Genomic DNA, 22,908 nt, shown 5'->3' on the forward strand with positions numbered 1-22,908 from the left:
ACTCATGTCTTTACTAAGTATTCATTTCACTAAGTCCTTAGCAAATACTAAACAGTAAGTGATAAACCTCAGTAAATAATCAATGTTCTAGGAACTGACACAAAATGCTAAATAAATTCTAAGAAATAGCCTCAAATATTGAATAAAACATGAAATAATGACAAAACCATAAAACTGTTTCTTTTACACTGAATAAAACTGTTATGTTTTTTCTTATTACATTGACTATAAAACTGAAACCATCTAATTGCATATGGGAGTTCCAACTTTGTTTTTAACATTATGAGCTTGATTAAAAACCCACTGAAAAATCAATGTTTCAGATCTGGGGAGCCTTAACGCTTTATATCCCAGCAAAAACATTTTCAAATCAGTGATTAAAGAATGCCGATTTGTAATCAAAAACACATCAGCATTTTGTGGTAGAAAAAAAAAAAAATGCAAGAGAAGTGCCTTTTCCCTAATTATCTTTTTTTATTTCATAATTCATTACATATGATGTGTAAAACCATGCCTATCTTTTAGAAATAAAATAAACAAAAACAAAATAAAATTTAATTAGTCATTTTCTTATCTGTGACAGTACCTGCATCTGATGCATCATTAGCATATAATGGGAAATTATAGACACTCCCCAGCCACGCATTTTTTCTGAAGAGAATAATTTGGGAAGGAAGCAAGAAAATCTCAATAAAAGATTGCCAGAGACAACTACATATCATTCCCACAAAGAAGGAGAATACTGTCATAAATATTTTTTATTTGTAACTATTGTCCCCATGAGTCTCAGATAAATACTAAATATTTAAAATATTCAAAAGATCATTTATCAAAATATATTTGACTAAATTTTTCTGTATCACATATGATATCACAAAACAGTCACACAGAAGATTTATTTCCCAGATGCTTTAAAACGCTTGATAAGAATAAGCAAAAATATTACACTTTTACAAGAACAGAATGAGCAATTCACATTAAAAAAGTCACAAGTTTTCTTGCGACAGCAAAATTTGTCTTCATATTAGTTCAATATCAATTTTGTTCAATATATTCATTAATGACCTAGATGAGGGGACAGAGTGTATCCTCAGCAAGTTTGCTGATGATACCAAGCTGGGAGGGGTGGCCGACACTCCAGAGGGCCGTGCTGCCATCCAGCGTGACCTGGACAGGCTGGAGAGCTGGGCAGAGAAGAACCTAATGAGGTTCAACAAAAGCAAGTGTAGGGTCCTGCACCTGGGAAGGAAGAATGCCAAACACCAGTATATGTTAGGGGCGGACATGCTGGGAAGCAGCTCTGAGGAGAAGGACCTGGGGGTCCTGGTAGACAGCAAATTATCCATGAGCCAGCAGTGTGCCCTTGTCACCAAGAAGGCCAATGGCATCCTGGGCTGCATAGGAAAGACTGTGGCCAGTAGGTCGAGGGAGGTCATTCTCCCCCTCTACTCTGCACTGGTGAGGCCACAACTGGAGTACTGTGTCCAGTTTTGGGCTCCCCAGTTCAAGAGGGACAGGGAACTACTGGAGCGAGTCCAGCGAAGGGCAACCAAGATGATTATGGGACTGGAGCACCTCCCTTATGAGGAAAGGCTGAAAGAGCTGGGACTCTTTAGCCCGGAGAAGAGAAGGTTGAGGGGAGACCTGATTAATGTTTACAAGTACCTAAAGGGTGGGTTTAAGGAGGACGGAGCCAGGCTCTTTTCAATGGTTCCCAGTGACAGGACAAGGGGCAATGGGCACAAGCTAGAACATAGGAAGTTCCGTTCAAATACACGGAAAAACTTCTTTACAGTGAGGGTGACAGAGCACTGGAACAGGCTGCCCAGGGAGGTTGTGGAGTCCCCTTCTCTGGAGATTTTCAAGACCCGCCTGGATGCAGCCCTGAGGGATGTGCTTTAGGCAATCCTGCTCTAGCAGGGGAGTTGGACTAGATGATCTCTAGAGGTCCCTTCCAACTCTGAAGATTCCGTGATTCCGTGATATCATAAAAAAGCATAGGCAAAATAATTAACTGATAAATTATAATACATCAAACATTTTGTACCAAGACTAAGTATCTCCACTCTCCAGCTTCAAAGTAAATTAATAAACTGAAACAAAGGTAGCAAAACCGAATCAACTAACAGTCAAGAATGTATTTTTATCATAACAGGTCAGCAGTATCCTGAAACATCTCTTTACTTCAGAATGCTAGACTTCGTCTATTTCCTTACTCTCAGGCACCTCCACTCTGCAAACTCAAAATAACTTTGTACAGTCTAGAAAGATTTAGACAGGGAGGGAAAAACAGAAGAGAAATAATACTGCTTAAAATTTGATCTTCCTATTTGAAGGAGCCATCCAGAGAACTAGATTTTAGCCCAAGTCATTTAAATTAATGTGACCCTGACGATGACATGAAACGCAGGTTAATTCTTGGCATTACTTAAATTTCAAAAAGAAAGCCTATACTGTAATAAAATTTATTTTCAGCTCTGAAAGTTAAATTTGACTTGGTTTTATTGCAATTGTTAAAAATTTGGTTTTCAAATTTGGTTCTATATATGCAGGGGCCAGCTCACATGAGATGTGCCCAGAATTAATACACATTTCGCATTAGTCCATTAGGCTGGAAAATGCATTTTTAGGCATCAAAGGCATTTTTTTAGGCATTAAAAATGCACTCCTGATAGTAAAATTAAAGGTTTGGGTTTGTTTTTTTTTTTGTTACATACAAACTATCCAAAATTTGCATGCCTCTCAAGAATACATAGTAGTATAAACCCATAATAAATACTTGAATCTCTAGCATTCCACAAAATGCTCATTCACACAACAATCAAATGTATTGTCCAGTTCATAGAGCCAATCACTAGTAACGAGAGAGCAATTTAAAAATTTAACGCGCTCTAATCTGCTCTGGTTCTCAGCATCGCATCTTTGTGGTCATCACTATCTTTAGTTTCATTCATTCTACTCGCATTTTAAAATCATGCTGAGATACAATATACTTATCTTAATAACCATACTTTTAGCTAAGCCTATACGGAGCATTTTGATTGATATGGAACTTTGTTGTTCATTAATATTGTAAACATCTCACATTAAGGATTACAAACTCAAGAATAAACTACAATGTTGACCAAAAAGTTTTTCACCATGCTGCCAAATAGTTTTCCCCATTTCAACAAACACCTGGAGTGATTACATAATTACATTTATTACCACATCTGCATAGTCATCTCTTATTTCTGAATCTGCATACCTAAGAAACAACTCCATTCATTTTTACACCTGTAATGTGTAAACTAATAACAGCTTTTTTTTTTTCTCCAATAAAACCGATGTATTAGGTAAAGAACTCAAAGGAAACAAGTACATTGCCAGTAATTACAGCAGAACACTGAACAGCAATAAAACTAGGAAACAACACCAATAAATGCACAAGCAGTACGTAAGTACTGAGGTGAAATCAGTCATATAAAATCATGGAGAAAATACAAAATAAAGGTGTGTTTCCTCCAGATTTAACTTAGGATTCATAGTATTAATGTAGGGTAACAGCATACCAAATGTAATTCAAACAAACTACTTGCAGCTGAAACAGTAAGCCATTTCCAGCCAGATTAATGTAACTGGATGAACTGTACTACCTTCTGTGACAAATACAGCTTTACTGGAAATCATCACAGAATCACAGAATGGTTCAGGTTGGAAAAGACCTTAAAGATCACCTAGTACCAACCCCTCCACCACAGGCACGGACACCAACCACTAGACCAGGTTGCTCGAAGCCCCATCCAGGGATGGGGCATCCACAACTTCTCTGGGCAACCCTCACAGTAAAGAATTTCTTCCTAATATCTGATGTAAATCTCCCCTCTTTCAGTTTAAAACCATCACCCCTTGTCCTATCGCTCCACTCCCTGATAAAGAGTCCCTCCCCATCTTCCCTGTAGGCCCCCTTTAGGTACTGGAAGGCTGCTATAATAACGTCTCCCCGGAGCCTTCTCTTCTCCAGGCTGAACAACCCCAACTCTCTCAGCCTGTCCTCATAGGAGAGGTGCTCCAGCCCTCTGATCATCTTTGTGGCCCTCCGCTGGACTTACTCCAACAGGTCCATGTCCTTCTTGTGCTGAGGGCTCCAAAGCTGGATGCAGTACTCCATGTGGGGGTCTCACCAGAGGGTAGTGGAGGCAGAGAATCACTTCCCTCAACCTGCTGGCCACACAGTTATTGATGCAGCCCAGGATACGGTTGGCTTTCAATGTCTTTTCATATATTGTCCTTGAGGTCTAAAGCCAAAAGATAAACTCATAAACGGCACTATATAAAACATTTCTGTTATTGTTTCCACTCAAAAAAGTTAAAGCAATGATGGCTACTGAAAAGTATTCCTCATATGGCAATGCTTATTATGAAAGACCGCTGAAATATTAACATGAAAGCCCTCCATAACACCTCTTTAAGATGTTGCAGATGTTTTATACCATGTAAGAGAGATGATAAACCGCAACTCATACAAATCCCAGAAGAAAACTGCACACATCAGAAGCACAGTGTACCCCAAAAGACGACCTTCTTACAAATAACTTGCCATGCTAAGTCTTTATTCTTCTACTTTCCTTATAAAATAGAAGTTAATACTAAGAAGACAACAGAAACTAATGCTGTTGAAGCAACTGAATTAATTTTAACTCTAAAGAGATAAAATATTATGAATAAAAATAACATAAGAAGATAGTCTAAACGAACTAAAAATGGAGCAAGTAAATCGTTAGGAAGTTCTAGCAAATGAAGATAAAAAGAAATTGTTTTCAGGAAAAAGAAAAGCAGAATCCCACTGAAAAAAAATGGCCTAATATGTTATGGTGCCATTTCCTGGTATAAACTTACTATTGCATTAGCTTGTTTAGTGGCAGAGAATATTGAAAAATAAAGGATCCAAATTCAAGCAAAGCCTCAAACCCTATACTTATGACAGGAATATACAGATTTTTACGTAGATCTTTCAAGTGCCTTCATCAGCCCTCTACAAAATACAGTAACATCTCAAAAAAAAATTTCTTGCAATGAGGTTAATCTGCATACTGTACGACTCTGAGATAATTGAAATCAACTGAACTAAATTAAAAATTTGCAAAGTGCTCTTGAAGAAATGCTTTAAAACTCACCACCTTACTTAAAGAACAAAAACCCCTTTACATCATGTGAAACACTGTTTTACACTGATTCTTTTAGGATGGATGAAGCCTGCAAGTGTTCTGTCTTTCCTTTCTATTTCATTATCACGACCAGTAACAAGACAAAAATTTACAGTATGCATCACTCACTCCTCAATGTTTAATGAACAAAATACATAACCAGAACTGAAGAGAAATTATTCCACAACAGACATATGGTGAAATTAATTACTGAAAGTCACCTATAAATCCATCGAAATTATTAACAAGTTCAAAGGTACATTGTATTGTGTAACAGGAATTAACAACCTAAGAAAGGACAGGAAGAAACAACATTATGAAAAGCTATGCTGCCTTCCTAACAGAGTAACTGTTACCAGTCCTAAAAGCATCACACACAACACACAAACAACTGTCAAAGGAACTTGGAGATATAGGAGCATGATTCTCTTCCCACAAATGAACAGATGTCAGCAGAAAAGTAAGTCTCTTTTCCAATGATCTAATGAAAAAAATCAGTCGTGAAAGCCACAAGCTTCAGGTTTGACTTACAATCTGATTATGTGTGCATGACAGAAGTTTGAAATACTAAGTACAAAGTACTACAAATAGACCATCAAGAACATAAGAAACATCTACATATAAGGTCTTTCTTAGAAATTCACTCTTCTCAGTTTCTTAGCATCCAGCATAGATAAACTAATAGCAGTACTCCCACCTAAGGTCTGTATAAAGATGAAACAACAGCTCTCCTTTCAGAATGAAAACTGAAGGTTGAAACGTGTGTTTGAAGCACTGACATTCCATTGTATCTCACTATTGAAAAAAGCATGAATGTTGGTTATTAGGTACTACCACCTTCAGTTGATTACATAGTTTCCCAAAAAATGGCAAGGTATTTTATACCAATGATGTCGAGATGTATTCATTACACAGTCCACAATTACATCCTTGCAGTATAAACCAGACAAAACATGGAAAAATGTTTTATCTAAGAATCACTAAACATAAATACCACTGGCATCTCACCTTTAAGACTTTATTTTAAAATGACTTCAGCTCAACTATTGAAGTTTCAGTGAAACTAAACGACATCCCCTCTAAATCGAAGTAATTGAAAGTCACTGGGTGCTAAGCCACCCATGCACAAAGAGCAGCTGGCACACACTCACAGCCTGCCATTGCTTTTGTGTGCACCTGCTAAAGTTTTGACACACAGAGGCAATTCCTCATTTTACAAGACTCCAATTCCAACCCACTGATTGAATGTTTTTTCTGGTAAAAACTTCTTAATATACACGACTACTCCTACCTTGCTGTTTCCCTCTCAGGAATGCAGAAGACAAAGCTGAAACTCAGGGAAATCATGCTTTTATCTCTCAAGTACTATGCTAGTGCCCAAGGACCTGCAACATTGTTCCTAGAAAGAGATAATCATTACACTCCCTAGCTCAGTACCACAGTAAAAATGTTTCTTAAAAAGCCATTTTAGAAAGAAGCTGCCCTTGTTATTAGAGAAACATCATTCAGGAAAATGCTACTTGTTATTAACAGAGCCTCAAACTCGGGGAGATAGGTAAAGAATCTAGATTACACATATGCAATACTTCAGCAGGAATGAGAACACAAGGAACATAAAAGGCCTCACAACTTTTACAAAACAAAGCAGCAATCACGCTAAACCAAACAAATAACCCACAACCCCTATTTCCTTATTCTCAACCTAAAGACTTAATCAGCCTACCACACCTCTTGCTATGGGAGTAAATATTTGAGTATCATGCCAAAGAGTCAGGATACTTCACAAAGTTGCTTGGCTTGCCTCACATGGGGACATTTCTATCTAAGTTTCATGGAACCGTACAGCCTACATTCCCCCCGCACTACTTACAAAGTAGAAAAATCCCAGGCATTTGGATTTTCCTGATAAGTTAATATTTATTTTCAAGAAACTAATTTTTCCTCTTTTAAACATGCCATCTTCTTAGATATGAGACCTAACCAGATATTCCAGTCTGGTTTTCTCCATTTTATTACAACGTGCTGAAGAACCTTTTCAACACAAGCTCATCCTTTTCTTCCCTTCTCCAAACAAATTTGTAAAACCTTCTTGACCATATTGCACAGATCTCAACTGTCATCACCCACTGCTTAGCAAATTTCCCAGGTAATAAAAAACATAGTTATTAAGATAAAACTTTTAACTATTAATTCTAAATCACTTGAAAGTAAAATTTTCACCATTCATAAATCCAAGTACTAACCTACATCCTTGATCTACTAAATCCCAGTTTATATCAGTCAAAGCTCATAAGCCTGAAAGAGATCCCATTAAATTAAATAATTAAAGAAAATAACACATCTTAAGTAATTTTTGCTGATTTAAATAATGCAGCACAGCAACTACAATCTACAGGTAGAGCCAGGAAGCTTAGATGCAAAGTGGTAACTCAGGATATACCACACATTTTAGCACAGAAACAGACTGGAGGGGCCAGGCCAGGCAAAAAATAGAAGACTGCCCTGTAAGATTACCTTGAAGAAGGCATTAGTACTGCAATATCGCTTGAGTACCTGCAGACTTAATCAGCTTTCCAATTACCTCCCTCTCTTAAAAAAATCTGCTCCGAAAAGTTCCTAGTATACAATACTTACTCTCAAGCACGTTAATGGGTTTCACTGATGCTGCGAGACCGTTGCTCATAAAATGAACAAATATTGGTAAAATTAAATATATAGATGAGTATCTGCACTATTAGGATCTAAATAAAAGTAGGTCTAAGGGTTATGAACCCATACTGGAATCTTCAGAACAAAACCGTTTATCAGTGTTCATTAATGGACCTTCATACGATTTTCCATTTACTAATCATGAATTTGAACTTATTTTCAGAAAAAAACTAAGATAAACCACATTTCATTAAAATGCAGATAATGTGCATCATGTCTTATCAATCACTGCACTTTACTGCTTTGTCCCTTTTATAAACTATGGTCTTAATCTTTAACTTTTCTTTCACCTGAGCATTTGACTTCTTTCCTGACAAGTTCTATCCTAAGACTTGTTAACAATTTCTACATTTATTTTTTTTTAAAATCAGGTTCTTTATAACCATTCCGATAGCTGCACTCATTCCATTCTCTATCCATCTCATGTCTCAATTACAGCAACATCATTTTCTCTGGTATTGAGATTATTATTTCACCCGTATATGTTTCTTGAGTGTTATCTCTCCTTGTCTCTTTGCATCAATCAAACATTAGCTTCTTAACCTCACTTTCAAGGGCATTGCTGGCCAATTACAGCTCTATTACCTCATTATACCACAGGATTACTGTTTGTTTTTCATGAGACTCCAACACTCCCTTGTACATTTTAACAAGTATTTCCTGCATTTTCTTAGGCTGCTTATGTGCTAAGCCCCTGCAAACACGACAAAGGTCCACCCCACTGCTACCCTTTTCTTGCAAGGCTTACCAAAAGAAACAGTTAAGATGCTGCAGTTGAGATCACTGCACACCACGCTGAACAATATTTGGTTTTGCACAACTCTGCCATTTGGCACAATCAGTAAATGACCCATCTTCTGCTGGAATTGAAAGTTAGCTGAACTGGGGATGGTCTTTGTACTCTGTGTTTGTGTAGAACACAGCACAACACAAGCTCACTATGTGACTAATGGTTCTAGACGCTAAACAAATACAAACATAAAATACATTCCAACTATTGATTACAGATGTCAAATCCCCTAAATATTCCCCTAATTGTGACTGACTTCATATAAAGAGGGGGAAAAACTTCAGGAAAATTAGACATCATAACAGACAGCTAAAACAGGAACAATTTACCCAATTATTGGGGAAGGGGGGGCGGGGAGGAGATAGTAGTGTTGAGCATTAGAAACATTACCATTTCCTCTATCAAAATATTCCTCTACTGCAGAAAAAGCCAACTGTACTGTAGCAGAGATATTGTCTTGGGTTCATACATACCAATTATTTTTCCACTCACAGCAGAAAAATTTTCCTACTCACAGAGTAAGCAAACGCTTATTTGAAAAATATTATTAGAAAAGTAAAACACTATTTACCTTCTTTGAAATAAATTAAGTATCTGGGGGGAAAAAACAATGTGTACAAGAAGCATACCCCACACTCAATGAAAATGCTTTCAATTACTCTGCCAACCAGAATTTACAAAGTGAGGTTTACACATCCACTCGAGTTGTGCACCCATCATGAATGAGAAAGAATCCAGCAATCAAACGCTGCCTTTCCAAAGGATTTACAAAGCAGACAGAGATCCAAAAGGCACACCCATCCTCACTCATATCTGCTTCCCCCAAGTATGACAAAAGCGAGACTGCCTCTCGACTCTCCAGTGCAACTGCTGTCATATTTCAGAAGTTCTTCAGTACTTAAATAACACTCTAAACTCAAATCAAGTGGATGTCATTTCATTGCACAATGCTGGAAAAATATTGTTTACTTAATATGGAACTACACAAAAGCATGTTGGACTATTTCTTCAGCACCAGCCGATAAGAAGTGATTTACACAGTACCTGCCTCCTAAAGAAATACTTGCTAAGCGTTAAGCATTACATTAACAGATACGATGATAAAATGGTGGTTTCTTGCTAGTACACAGGAGATTTTACCCATTCAAGTGAAGAGTTTTAAACAGTTACTTCAAGTAGACAGTCTGATCAAAGAGAATCCGGACAAGTTATTAGAATTCGCTGCTTTTTGTGTTTTGCTCCTAGTGTTTTAAAACACTATATTGCTTTGCACTTGCACATTAAAGAATATTGAAATATTGTACAGATGCAGGTATTGTTGCAATATTAATTTGATTTAAAAAAAAAAACAACAAACTTTATTCCAATTTTACAACCAACTAAGAGAGAGAAAAATAAGTTTACTTTCCCAAGACCAGAAAAGAGTTCCACAATAAACCCCAAGAAAAATTCAGGTCTTGCAATAAGTGCTTTTTAACTCACTGTAAGACTGCACTCTTCCTTTGAAAGATGTAAAAAGTAACAAAACTATGTACAAACCACAATGCCAGAAAGCACTTTTAGCAGTCTAACGCCCTTTTTGTTGTAAATGACAAAGCAGAAGCAGAGTTCTGACTAAAGAAAAAAGTCAAGGAAAAGGTATTAAAGACTCTCACGTGTAATGATTTCAAATTTCAATACCACTGAAATTAACAGAAAAATAAGTACACCTGAAATTAAGCCCTGACTTGTTCTTGTCACCTAGCAAGAAATACAATACTGCTGCCATTCTCCTCTTAGAACAGAACTTGTAGTGGAGAAAAAACAGCAACCCAGACTAACAAATTTATTGCAGATAATTCCATAAACAAAGTCAGTGTAGAGGGTCAGCATTTTAATAAAAACCAGAAGGTTTCCATTAGTGTAATACTATTTTTTTTCCCCTTCTCCTCCCATCCAGCTGAAGCATTGACATGCATCCGAAGATGAACCTCTAAACCTTCTGCCAAGAGAGCACTGGGACTGAGGTACGTAAACTCACTAGGGGCAAAATGAAACAAGCTGATTGGAATTTCAGCTTTCACTGAACAATTTGTTCACCAACACAAGGAAAAAGCTGAACATATCTGCACTTTGGGGAATTCTTTTTCTACCAAAAAGAATTCAAGTTGCTGAAAAAGTATGCACACGTGTGCTACGAACAATGAAAATTTAATCTGAAATGTGTTAAAGAACTTCCCCTTCATTAAAAAAAAAAAAAGCAAACAAACAATCAAAAAAACCCCCAAAACTCCCTGCATTACTCAATTACTGGCTTTACCAAGAATGCTAAAAAAACTGCTCTGCAAATGTAAGGACTGAAGTATTGAACTACTGTATTAATAATAGAGGACCTCACCCAATCAATCCAGTATAAGAACTAATTTAAATATCCATATGAACTTTTAGACATTTTAGACTTAGTTCAGTATGTCTATAGCATCAGTGAGAACTCTACACAAGCATTAACACAAACCTTCTGTCTTCCAGTACTTACTTGCAAACTGCTGAAAGCACAAATCATACCTACTAGGACACCCCTCACCAAGAACAGAAACCTGTACACATTGACAACAGACTTTTCTCCACTCTTGCTCTTCTCCATCCCAAATTCTGATGGGTTTACCATTCCAAAGGATCATCATTTTGACAGATACACACTCTGGAAAGAAATCCTCTGCTTAGCTGAGATAAAAGATCTTGCAATCTCGACCAACCTCCTGCTATTCTCACTCAGGAAAACAAACTGCAAGCTGCAGCATTTAGATTCTTGGTATAGGCAACTCTCAGATTTTGTAGCATAAATAAGGATACTACATACATTTTTTAAAACACAGAAATATTTTTCCTGTGTTCAGCATTTCCAGATTAGTAAAGTCCTGTGTACGTTGGTACAAACTTTCTTGAAAAGCATATATATTTCAAAATACATACACAAGTGGGGCCATAAATAAAAACAGATGCCATTTTAATAGATATCAGGTAATAAAGAGTTTTCAAAACTGAAAAAATAATTTCTAAACAGATACTCAAGGGCACAAACACGTACGCATTCTTAAATTAAATTAAGTTCAACATCAAAACCCAACCGATAAAGTCTCAAGACAATGACTCACCCCTTCCTGGAAAAATCAGTAAAAAGGTCATATGTTTATGAACCAGACAATTGCTGGAAAGATACAGACAAACATTATTTCTAACTAAAACTCGATACAATTGTTTTCATTCCAAAGCCTGAAGTAACTACATGTTCAATAATCAAGTACTTGATCCTTACATAACTTTCTATTTGGAAATCTCAGAGATCTTCACAAGAATGAGATAAGCTGTACAATACTCCTTGTGAAAGACTACAACCTCTCAGAGGTTAAGCATTTTATCCAGCATCTTACCCAGGACAGAGGAAATGTATGGCCATCCCATGCATCTGGAAAACTCTGTAATTTCATACTTCAGCCACAAGACACATTCCTTGCACACATTTGCAGACCAGAACAGCAAGAACACTGAATGAAAAGAGAATCCATACAGAGTAACGCTCGCAATCTTTGGGTTAAGTTAAAGGAGAAATGGGGGAAGAAAAAAATCCATGTTTCATCTCACAAAACACCTAGGTATTAAATATAACATTGCCTTTAACATAGTATATGTTAGCACACTGGAAAAGAAGTTTATGAAAGATTAAGATTCAAAAGCACAAAAGAATTTCTACATGGGATGTCTGATATTTAGGGTAACTTTCAATGTTTTTTTAACTGTTTAAAAAAACAATTTACTAGCATTAACAATGCTAGTGACTACATAAACACAGTCATACCAATTGTAGAGAAAGGTTTCTCAGTTTCAAAATGCTTTCACAAAGTCTTTTATTTAGCTAAAAAAATTTCTTTTTTCAAATTCAAATTTTCACTGATCTAGTGAACAAAAACATTATAAATTAGCTACTTTTCAAAGTCAACTTTTCCATATTTACATCAAGTGAATGTTTTCCATATAATTAAATTTTGCAATTTTTAAGATTAGACAACATCACCACACAATTTATCTTCTACAAAAAGAGAATATATGATTTTAAAACAAGAAGGAAGCACTGTCTGAAACAGGCATCGAAAGTCTAAGAACATTTTTAACAGCTTTCGAAAAAACACTGATGCAACTGAAAATTATTTCATATTTTTGTAAATAAAACTTGGGTTTAGGCACAGAATTAATTTTGTTTAAGGAAAGATTAAAAAGAGCACATCACCAAATGTACTTTGATCTTTCTTTGGTCAAACGTAACTCATTTCTAAAATAGTATTCTACAGTGCCAGTGGTTTCTTAATTATAAAAGATGGTGTGCTTCTGGCCCCAAGGAGCTCTCAACAATAGTATCATTAAATCTTCTATAGCCTTTTTTTTTTTTTTAATCATAAAATCTTAGTTCAAAAGCCCTCAGCAAAACTTCTGCTTTAAATATTTATCAAGAGGTGAGAAACAGATGGCTAGACTGGTTTTACAGACTGAAAATGTTCTGACATGGTATTCAAATTCTTTTTCTGCCAACTGCTATTAAGGGGTTCACAGAGGTTCGAAAGACAGAACGTGCATCAGAAGTTGAAAAACATCCTTCCTGATTTTTTTAAAGAGACAGCACAAACACTTTAATTAATTTCCAAGGAAGCCACTTCAGAGTGCCAATCACAGAGAGTTTCACTTGCCTCCACTCATTAAGCCAAGAACTTCATTATCAACCAACCTCCAGTTTCCAAAGCTCAGCGAGCCTTTAGCGTCAAAGCAAATGCACTACATATGCAATTTAACTGAACAAAAACCCAAGAGGACAATAACCAGATACATTTTGTTATGTTAATGTTATTTGTGCACTTCACACCCATCACAAAAAGAACTCCAGATGTACAGAAACATACACACTGAACAGATGCTCACGTTGAGTAGATTCTTTAACATATCAGAATCCATCATTTTTATTTCCAAATACTTCAAGTTACTAAAAATACCCAATTTTGCTTTCATTCATCTATTCTTGCCTTGGATATTGCAGTACAGTTTGACAGAAGTCAGACAGGGGCACCTTATTCAAGAAAGTATGCAAGTCTGCCCAGGACTTCAATGTGTAAACCTTCTTACTGCTCATGAGGTGAACATAAGCATGCTGCATTTGAAAAAAAGCACGTTAAAAAAAGTTAAAACTCTGAAAAGGGTATCTAAATAAACAGCAGCAATGTTCTATTACTAATGAAGTGCAGCAATGCTACTTTGTGATTACGTGCCCCCTTTCATCAGATGATTATTGCTTTACAAATATTACCTAGGAAAATATTAAATATTACAGATGGGAAAATTTAGCACAAAAATATAACTTCAACTGAATTACAGAAGACTAGACTTCCCAGTTCTCACTACTCTGTTCTAACTCTCTCTTAATAGAGAACATTATCATGCAAGGCGCTTCACTGAAGCATCTTAGTTTTTGTGTGGACGTATCATAAGGAATAAGCTGCCAAGTGACCACAAAGATAAATGCACTAATGAGAATAAAACTATTTGTGGAATAATACTTTCAAAATCGATCAAAATTTTTTGTTGTGACAAAAAAGCGTAAAAGGGGAACACATTTCACACACTGTAGAAAACGTAGATCGAAACAGTTCTAATGACAGGGTGGCTTAAATGAATCAATATTTATTTTACTATTATTAGTTCACATTATTTCATACAATGCTATCGAAGGAAATACACTTATAATTGCAAGCAGTAACACAACAGGGACCATAGACATACCGAAAAGCATACAGTGCTTCTAATTACTTCAGCCTCCCCAAGACATACATGTTTTGGCCAATACGCACTCCCTTCAGAGAATGATAGTGTACTTATAAAATGGTCACTTGAAAAACAAAAAGCCACATAATCCATAAACAGAAATAGCAGCTACAGAATTTAAAGAATTAGAAAATATTGGCCCATCAAAGAAAATCTTTCCCTTGTCAGGTCCCTAATAAAACCATTTAAGAAATAAGAGTAGCTATGCATCATTCCAATACCAGAACAGCCATATTAAATAAGTACCACACAAATACCAGGCATGAGTTGCCTTCCTAATTCCCTAATTTTTCTTCTGGCTGCTTATTTGTCTCTAAATTCATATATGCACACTTTTTACTTTATCAGAAATAGCATTAAGACTCCGGAAAAAAAATAAAAATATCAGAGCTGTGAATCAGCATCACATACAAATAACAGTAATCAGCATGAAGAGATACAATTCGAGAAGGCAGAATTAAGGAGATATTAAAACAACCGATACAAAATCATGAGATTTGCCTCAGGGAATCAACAAAACCTGCCTACATACATACGTGCAAATGTTCTGAAAACCTATCATCTAGATACCAGTCTTAATCCTGAAAAAGTCCACTTATGACCACAGGTGCAAGTGCTAATGAGGGAGAGCTTTAGGCTCAACGAAGTCTCCAGAAAACCTGTGCAGAACAGCTCTCTGCAGCTGGAGACACTTAACACCCTGAGTTGCTTGTGCCCTGCTGCCATGAGCAAACCCAGCATGGCTTGGGCTGCCTTCTGAAGCTGCAGCAATGCTAGCAACAGGGAACGATGAAGGAAAAGCTACAGGAGAGCAGAAACACATCTAAGAGTTTACTGATTCCTTGTTCAGAGCCATGCCTTTGTAGCTCCACAAACACTCTTTTTCCTTGTGTTTTTAACCTAGATTTAAGCTTATTTTTATTAATTCAATTTTGTGCCAGATTAAAAAAAAAAATCTCCATTTGCCCAACACAAGTTGTTGAAACAATTAAACAAAAATACTCTTCCTAAACAGCGAGAGAAGCACTAAATATTTTTCCAACTAAGAAAAGAGTTTGCTTTATAACTCTAAGAGATTTTTTTTTAAAGGATGACTAGATTCAACATAAAAAATAACCCACTTAAAAGGCACAGTTTAATGTAAAAACTTGTATTGTGAGGATCTAGTTGTATAGTTACAAACAGATCATTTTATGCCTAGTTACCTCATTAGTGCAGAGTTGCAGACATCTCCCAATATCAAGCAAAAAATATATTGAATTTTGCTGAAATAAAAGTGTTGTAGTAAAACTTTTAGCTTAAAAATCTGGCCTTATCTCTTCAAACTAACACATAAGAATTAATGACTTAGGAAACAACATAGAGTAGGTCTAGATAAAATAGCCAGTTTCATGACACTGTGAACAAAATGCCTGTCATTAAAAGGAAGCCTGAGGTCAAAATCCACCTTTTTGTATATACTTCTTAAGCACACAAGGAAGATAAACACTTTCTTACAAAACTGAATACAAAATAAACTACAAAACTTTAACTGTCATTTACAAGCTAAACAAAGAAAATAAAATTAAGAGGCTGCCAAAATGAACAGAGATGAGTAAGCCAAAACTCTGTTTTCTAAGGCAGTACATACTTAAGCCCTTACAGAAGAAAATTCAGTGCTCTCCTAAAACGCAAACCCCAACTCTTCCAAAACACTGACCTACAACCTCTCATCTGAAGTATGAGCTACAAAGACACACTTGTGCTGTCAATATAAATCATGGCTTCTACTTACTGTCAATATTACAACAGTTTTAAATTTCAGTTTTGTCACAGCAGTGCTGTCAGTACTTCACAAGTGTATTTTATCTGAATTCTCATCATGCCTATAAATCATAGTTAAGTAACAAGGTACTGTACAAAACACTAAAGCAACCCCTAAATATCTTTAAACCAGGCTTCTTCACAAAGCATGCCTGATGCAATGCTTTTACATCTTTATTTTGCATAGCCAGACACAACTCAGGTGGCTTCAGGAGCTTCGCCGGCCCAACTCCTGTAGCCCACCCGCACACTGACCGCAGTGCCACTGCCTGCCTTTGACTCCCCAGCTCACTCCCGCAACGAGTTGTCTCTGTGCTAAGCAGATCTTTGCTCCTCTAGAGACTAGTAGCCCTGTACTAGAAACTACTGATAAAGGAATTTAGTTCAACTTTAAAAAAAAAAAAAAAGTATAATGCTAGGTCTAAGTTAAGAGTTCCCGAATAGACTTCAAGCTGCGATGTTTAGCTTTCTGTAATTAATTTTTCCTGATGGCCAAGTGTCTGTGCTTCACAGTCTTTAAAAGCAAATAAACGAAGGGCAGGCTGCGTTTAAAACAGGGACGTTAAACCCTCCCTGGTACAATTTTTTTTTTTGCTTAAGCTTTCCCACGATCAGTGTCAGCTCCAGCAGCAGGAAATCTGATAGAGAAAATAAAACATCCCACAACTGCCTGCGCGCAGACACCGCTGTGCTTCACTCCGGCAGATTCCCCCGGGAGAAGCCCCTTCTTTACTGCCCTCGGCACAGCCAAAAACCTTCGGAGGAGGAGTGGAGATTTAAGTAAAGCGCTAACGCAGACACAAGCGCACAGACACTGTCTGTCCGTCTTCTTGCTGCCAATTGTTCGTATTTAAAAAAATAAAATACAACACAGCATTAGCCAGCGTGCTGGGGTGGTTGTAGAGACAAAGCTGTGTAATAGCTGCTTCCAATTAGGGGCGACAGCTCAAAACGCTTTACTCGTCAGAGCAGTCCGGCGGTTTTCGGGAGAGGGGCGGCCCCGCCACCGCCGCCCGGAGGGTGCCCGCTGCGGGCCGCGGCCGCAGCCCCTGCCCGAGCCGCGCCGGGACCCGCCCCACGCCACCCCCCGGCCCGAGCCGCCTCGCACCGAGAGCCCTCCCCTCCCTTCTCCTCAGAGGAAGGCGGGGGGGGAGAGCGGGGGGCGCACACAAAGAAGCCCGACCTGCTGCGACCGTTACCGGGAGAACGGCAGCGGACGAGGCGGCGCGTCCCCCACCCCACTCCTCCGCCCCGGTGAGCGCCATGGCCGCGCCAGGCGGCGCCCGCGCTCCCGCACCCCGGACGAGGCGCTCCCCGACCCGCCAGCTCCCCCCCCGCCTCAGCTCCCCCTTCCCCAGCGCCTCGTCGCTCCCCGCTCCGCGCTCCCCTTCCATCCCTGGCCTCCCCCTGCCCGGTGCCCGCCGCCCCCAACGCCGAACAAAGCGCCTCGGCGGCCGGCCGGCTCCGCGCCTCCCCCCGGGGAAGCCGCCTCAGCAGACAAGGGAAGGGCGGCGAATCCCAGACACAATGAGAGGCGAGCCGGGACTCACCCACAGCTCCGTGCCCCAGCTCATGGCTGCTCCGCGGGGCAGCGCCGGCTCCAGCAGAGATTAGGCGGCGAAAGGAGGCGGGGGGTGGGAGGGGGGATCCCGCCGTGCGGCGCCGGTGCCCTCGGTCACTGGGGAGAGGCGAAAGACGACGACGGCAAGGAACGACGGTTGCTCCCAGCTCCAGCTCCGCCTGGCTCGGGGAAGGGGGGGAGCCGCGGAGGAGACTGGGAGAGGGGCGGGCCCGGCTGAGGCGACGGGGGGACGGGACAGGGTGAGGCCGCCGCGCCGCGGGAGGGAGGCCGGTCGCCGACATCGCCGCCGGACCTTAGGTCCGGCGGCGATGTCGGCGACCGGCCTCCCTCCCGCGGCGCCACTCGCAGCCCGGAGCCCCAAAAGCCGGGGGAGGCGAAGGAGGAGGGGGCAGCTGGCGGGAGGAGGCGACGAGGCCCCGAGTCTTTGTATCCCGGGCGGCTTCGAGGCCTCCTCTCCTCCCACCCACTGTCCCCCCGGTAAAAGCGCTGACTCACGCCCAGAAGAGAGGCGGGAGGGCCTGGCTCCTCACCTGGCGCGATGGCGAGGAAGAGAAATAAACAGTGAAGGATTTTTATTTTTTAACCCCACAGGTGTGTGAGTAAATCATAAATTCAGGAGTTCGGGAAGGTGAGGCTGACATCCGAGGGAAAAAAGCTATTTTTAATGGAGTACTTGGATGAATTACATCGTTGAACAATTATAACAGGGGGTTTCCTCAGCAACGAGAAAAGTAGGGGATTTATCCTCGTCAAAAGTTATTTTTTTTTTTCCCAAAGTGTCCGTTAGGAAGCTACTAATATAGAAATCAGAGGCTTTGAAAGCCACCCGAATTAAATGCCCCTCTCAAGGCATTGATTTCTAGATTTTTCTCGCATTTTTACTTAAAATCATTTCTATAAGCTGCAATAAAAAAAAATCAGTGAAAATAATGCTGTCTTAAGTCTCTATGTCATGAAACAAAAATTACTTTAATTATTTTTTCGTTTCCAAGTCACCTTTCAGGGAATGTTCCTTTGCACCACACTTAATTTAGGTTCAGTCCTATTTTCCACACGAAAGGAAAACCCAAGTTCTTCTAGATCGATATGAAATTAGAATATTACTAGGATCAGAATTTATCAAAATAAGCAGATGAGGCCACAGATCTACAATGTAATTTCTGGAGTGAGATATTTAATCACATTACACAAGAAATGCATTTGGTCTGTGGGGATCCACAAAATGAGTAAGTGTGTGCCACATGCTGTGGTGGCCTAGATGTATGTTTTAGCAAGCTGGCGGTCACGTAACCCCCAAATTTTAGACTCTGAAGATTAAATTCCACACTTGGGCAAACTTCAATTGAGCTCCGACACATTAACTCGGCTTATAGATTGCATGCATTACTGAAAATACTCACCAAGTAGAATACATGTATACGATTTGGGTAATGAAGCAGAAATAAACAAATTCTAAAAAACGATGAATAATACATATTTGAATTCACTCAACTTACATGCCTTTCAGGATTAGGAAAAAATAATTTCCATTAAACACTGTAAACTTCAGTCAACTTTTTGCTTAGCTACCAGTTCACCACACACCTTTATACGATTCTTAAAAAAATATATAATCAGATGATACAATGAGATAACCTGGTTCAAAACATAATTAAGTAAAAATTAAAAGAATGTGCTCATTTTATATGCTTTTTAATATATCTTTTAAATTAATACCCCTGCTATAACTTGCTATATATATAATTATCTTAGAAAGAGGGATTTCAAAAATAGTGCATTAAGTAGAATCCATATTCTGCTGTCTCCTAACGAATAAATTTATACATGCACCCAATGATCTGGGCACCTTTCTTTTTGGATGTCTGATTTGGCACATTTTTTAAAAATTTTAAATAATTTTAAGAAACAAGCGTACACTGAACCTTTAAACACTGAGGGTGAGAGTCCTGACTATTTAAGTGAATTAGAAATTCGCTGCTGGCTTCAGGACAGTCAGGATTTTTCACTTTCTGATCATTTCATGAAAACTCATCTTTCCAATTGTTTCAGCTTAGCTATATAAAAATGAATCCTAAAACATAACCTTTGAGTTAAAATTTTCAATCTTAGAAGCCCCAATGGAGTACTGAAAATTAATCTCCTGGAAAATGGATCCTGAATTCTGGATCTATGGATCCGTAAGTTTTGAAAGTCAAGCGCATACTTGGTACTCAGATTTGAAATACTGGGCTTTCATTGCATGCAACATCCAGAGAGTTTCAAAGTGTAATATGTATTTTTATATATATATATATATATATATATAAAAAAATATTTGTGGTTGGTTGATTGATACCTGCACCCTCAGGTTCTTTTACTTAACTCTAATTTAAGAATTAACTAATTACTCCTATTTCTGCAAAATATGCACAGCCAACATTCTCAACATGTCAGGATTTGTTTTCAATTCAGAGCAATATAAGAAAATTTAATGTTTTATGATGATCTCTAGCCATTTTAGGAGAAGGAAAGTGCAGCCTGTATCATAGGTACATAAATACAATACTTAGCTTCTCAGTAATGCTTTAAAAGCCTAATTCTAGCTAATGAGAGGTTTTCCCAGGACAAACATGATTCCTACTTTCCATGCAGCTCTCTTCAAAAAACATCTTTACTAGCCCTAGGGTAAAGCAAGCGTCAGGAGCTGAATGATGTTGCAGAGATTCTGGGTAACTTCACAACCCCCAGAACAGGTTGAGAAGCTGCTCTGAAATAGTGTGTAAAATAGGATGGGCGTCAATCACAGCAGCCTCTGGGCTATAGCTACCTTTTAAGCGCATACGTACACTATAAAGAGGAGCAGTCAAAAGATATTACTGGACAGGCTTTGAGTAAGCTAGCATCAGAATAGGAAACTATATCCTTGCACAAGAGCACTACTGCAGTCTGGCTAATTATTCTTGTTCAGAGGTTAACAATTAGACTTGGGAAGTAAAGCTGATAAGGCCAGAAGCTGTACACATTAACATACTGTTTCTGGGACACAACCTGGTGCCTCTGCATGGAAGCATGATGAGACATTTAGCTATATCAGCTCGTTCACAACCAGCTCAGATCTTGGACCTTCATTGTGCAATGCAGAAACACCCCTAGAGAATTAGCACAAAATCTGACTCAAAGAGTACAGTTCACAATTATCTGAGATACTTTACCCAAAGAAGCAACAGCTATCAGCAGTAAGTGAAACAGACTGGGGAGAATTGGACAACGTATATACACTATATGAAAATAGAGCAATGATTCCTTCCAATATTCCTGGAAAGTAAGTATTTCTTAATCTAATCCAGACATATTATTATTTTAAAACATAAAAAAAAAAGTAAGCTTTGAAAGTCGGTGTGATATAGGATAAAAAACCTTCACAACACCTTTTATACGGTTTTCATATTACAAGATTCAAAAAAAATCCTGAAGTGCAAAGTCTATTTCTTGCCAACAGATTTCAGTGGGTTTATTAGTGTTTTAATTGAAATATGGGCACAACTATTCTGATTTTTAGTTTGCTTTCAACCTGTACTTCTTCCAAAAACTGAAATACATTTAAGTATCAGGTACGTATATGGGGGTGTGCATTTCATCTTTACTTAAACCAGGAGCCACCTCTTCATCAGTAAAGAGAAGATCAAAGCTCATTACAAAAATAAACTACAAAGGTAATCGTTTGTAAGTTAGTTAAAAGACAAAAAGCACTTAGATAAGTTATCACAGATCCTGGAATTCATAAGCAATATATTCAGACCATGGGATCAAATAAAATTTTAACTCGTTAAAAATAAAACAAGACTTAGCAGCATAACACTTACCATTTCAGTGTGGCAAGAAGTCTGGCATCAGTCATCATTCGGCCCTTTTCCTGCTTGAGCACACTCTTGCTTTAGGAGATTCCCACCTATATCCAGAGCTATGCTCTCTTCCAGTTCAGCATTTCAGGACATGAAATGACCTAGCTATGAGGGAAGGAGTCTACTGCATCTCGGCAGGAAATTACCAGAAACGTTATAATTAATCATTTAGAATTTTGACACTGTTTCTGTTATCAGGGATTGCAACTGGCCCTAGGCCCAGAAGTAATTAAACAAATATTACACTACAGATTTGTAGTCTTCTAGTCACATCCTTAAAAACATTAGTCTTGGAGAGAAAAAAAAAAAAAGATAAAAAAAGTCTTACTAAAGGGACTCAGGAATACATTAAAGACATTTAAGTAATTTTTATACACAGCAGAGGCTTTGTGATAAATTACATTGCTCTAGTATCCTTGTAAACCACTAACATTTATTTTCTGGGAGATGGTGACAACTTATTTTTAGATTAGAAAATTTAGTTTAGCTGTTTTCCCCATCATTGACTGATTAATGCAGGCTTTAAAAGAAAACGGCCCAATTTTATTTTTAGTGCAAATCCACATCATCCCAATATTACAATAGTATTTTAATTCTGTTCACTTCTCAACAGAATATACTCGACTTTACAAGTGTACCTAAGGATATTATCTTGGCAGAACAACAATTTGCATGATTAATTTGGAGTGGCAGAAAAGCTGTCTGGCACTCCCTGTGGGCACACTTTCCAAAGACAGAAGCAGCTTAGCTTTCCATTGCCACAAAAATCAGCAGGACCAAACAAATTACTTCCAAATATCTCTTTCTCAGTGTGAGGTGCCATTAATCCTTTTCTCTGCTAGCCAGCAGTCTCTTTGTCATATTAAAATTGGATTTTTACTCCACAAAGAAAATGAAGTGTTGCAAAAACCCTAAGTATTATCTCTTTTTGCTTCAAAACCAAAAGAATTAAGCTTCCCCCACCCTTTACACATGCATTTCCCCCCCCATCACCACCACTCGAAGTGCTCTGATTTTTAAAAATACTGCTGTTCATAACGCCTCCATGTGGTGAGCGGGTTATCACTACTTTACAGCTCAGGAAATACTTTGAGACAAAAGAATAGGTGTCTT

The 22,908-nt window shown here is 38.4% G+C and overlaps 1 protein-coding gene across 4 annotated transcripts in view; it reads right to left on the reverse strand.

Annotated features, from left to right (window-relative positions):
• Positions 1–18,131, reverse strand: part of FNBP1L (formin binding protein 1 like) — a 59,999-nt gene extending 41,868 nt beyond the window's left edge. For 2 of the 4 annotated variants that reach the window (XM_074599451.1, XM_074599450.1), the window contains exon 1: positions 17,883–18,128. In XM_074599451.1, the coding sequence (XP_074455552.1) occupies positions 17,883–17,906 (24 nt within the window). In that variant the 5' untranslated portion in view covers positions 17,907–18,128. Of the gene's footprint in view, positions 1–17,882 lie in introns of all 4 variants that reach the window. The other 2 variants (XM_074599448.1, XM_074599449.1) reach the window with 2 other exon arrangements.
• Between the last annotated feature and the right edge of the window lie 4,777 nt (positions 18,132–22,908).

This window comes from Larus michahellis, chromosome 8 (assembly GCF_964199755.1).
Source record: "Larus michahellis chromosome 8, bLarMic1.1, whole genome shotgun sequence".
Taxonomy (NCBI): Eukaryota; Metazoa; Chordata; class Aves; order Charadriiformes; family Laridae; genus Larus; species Larus michahellis.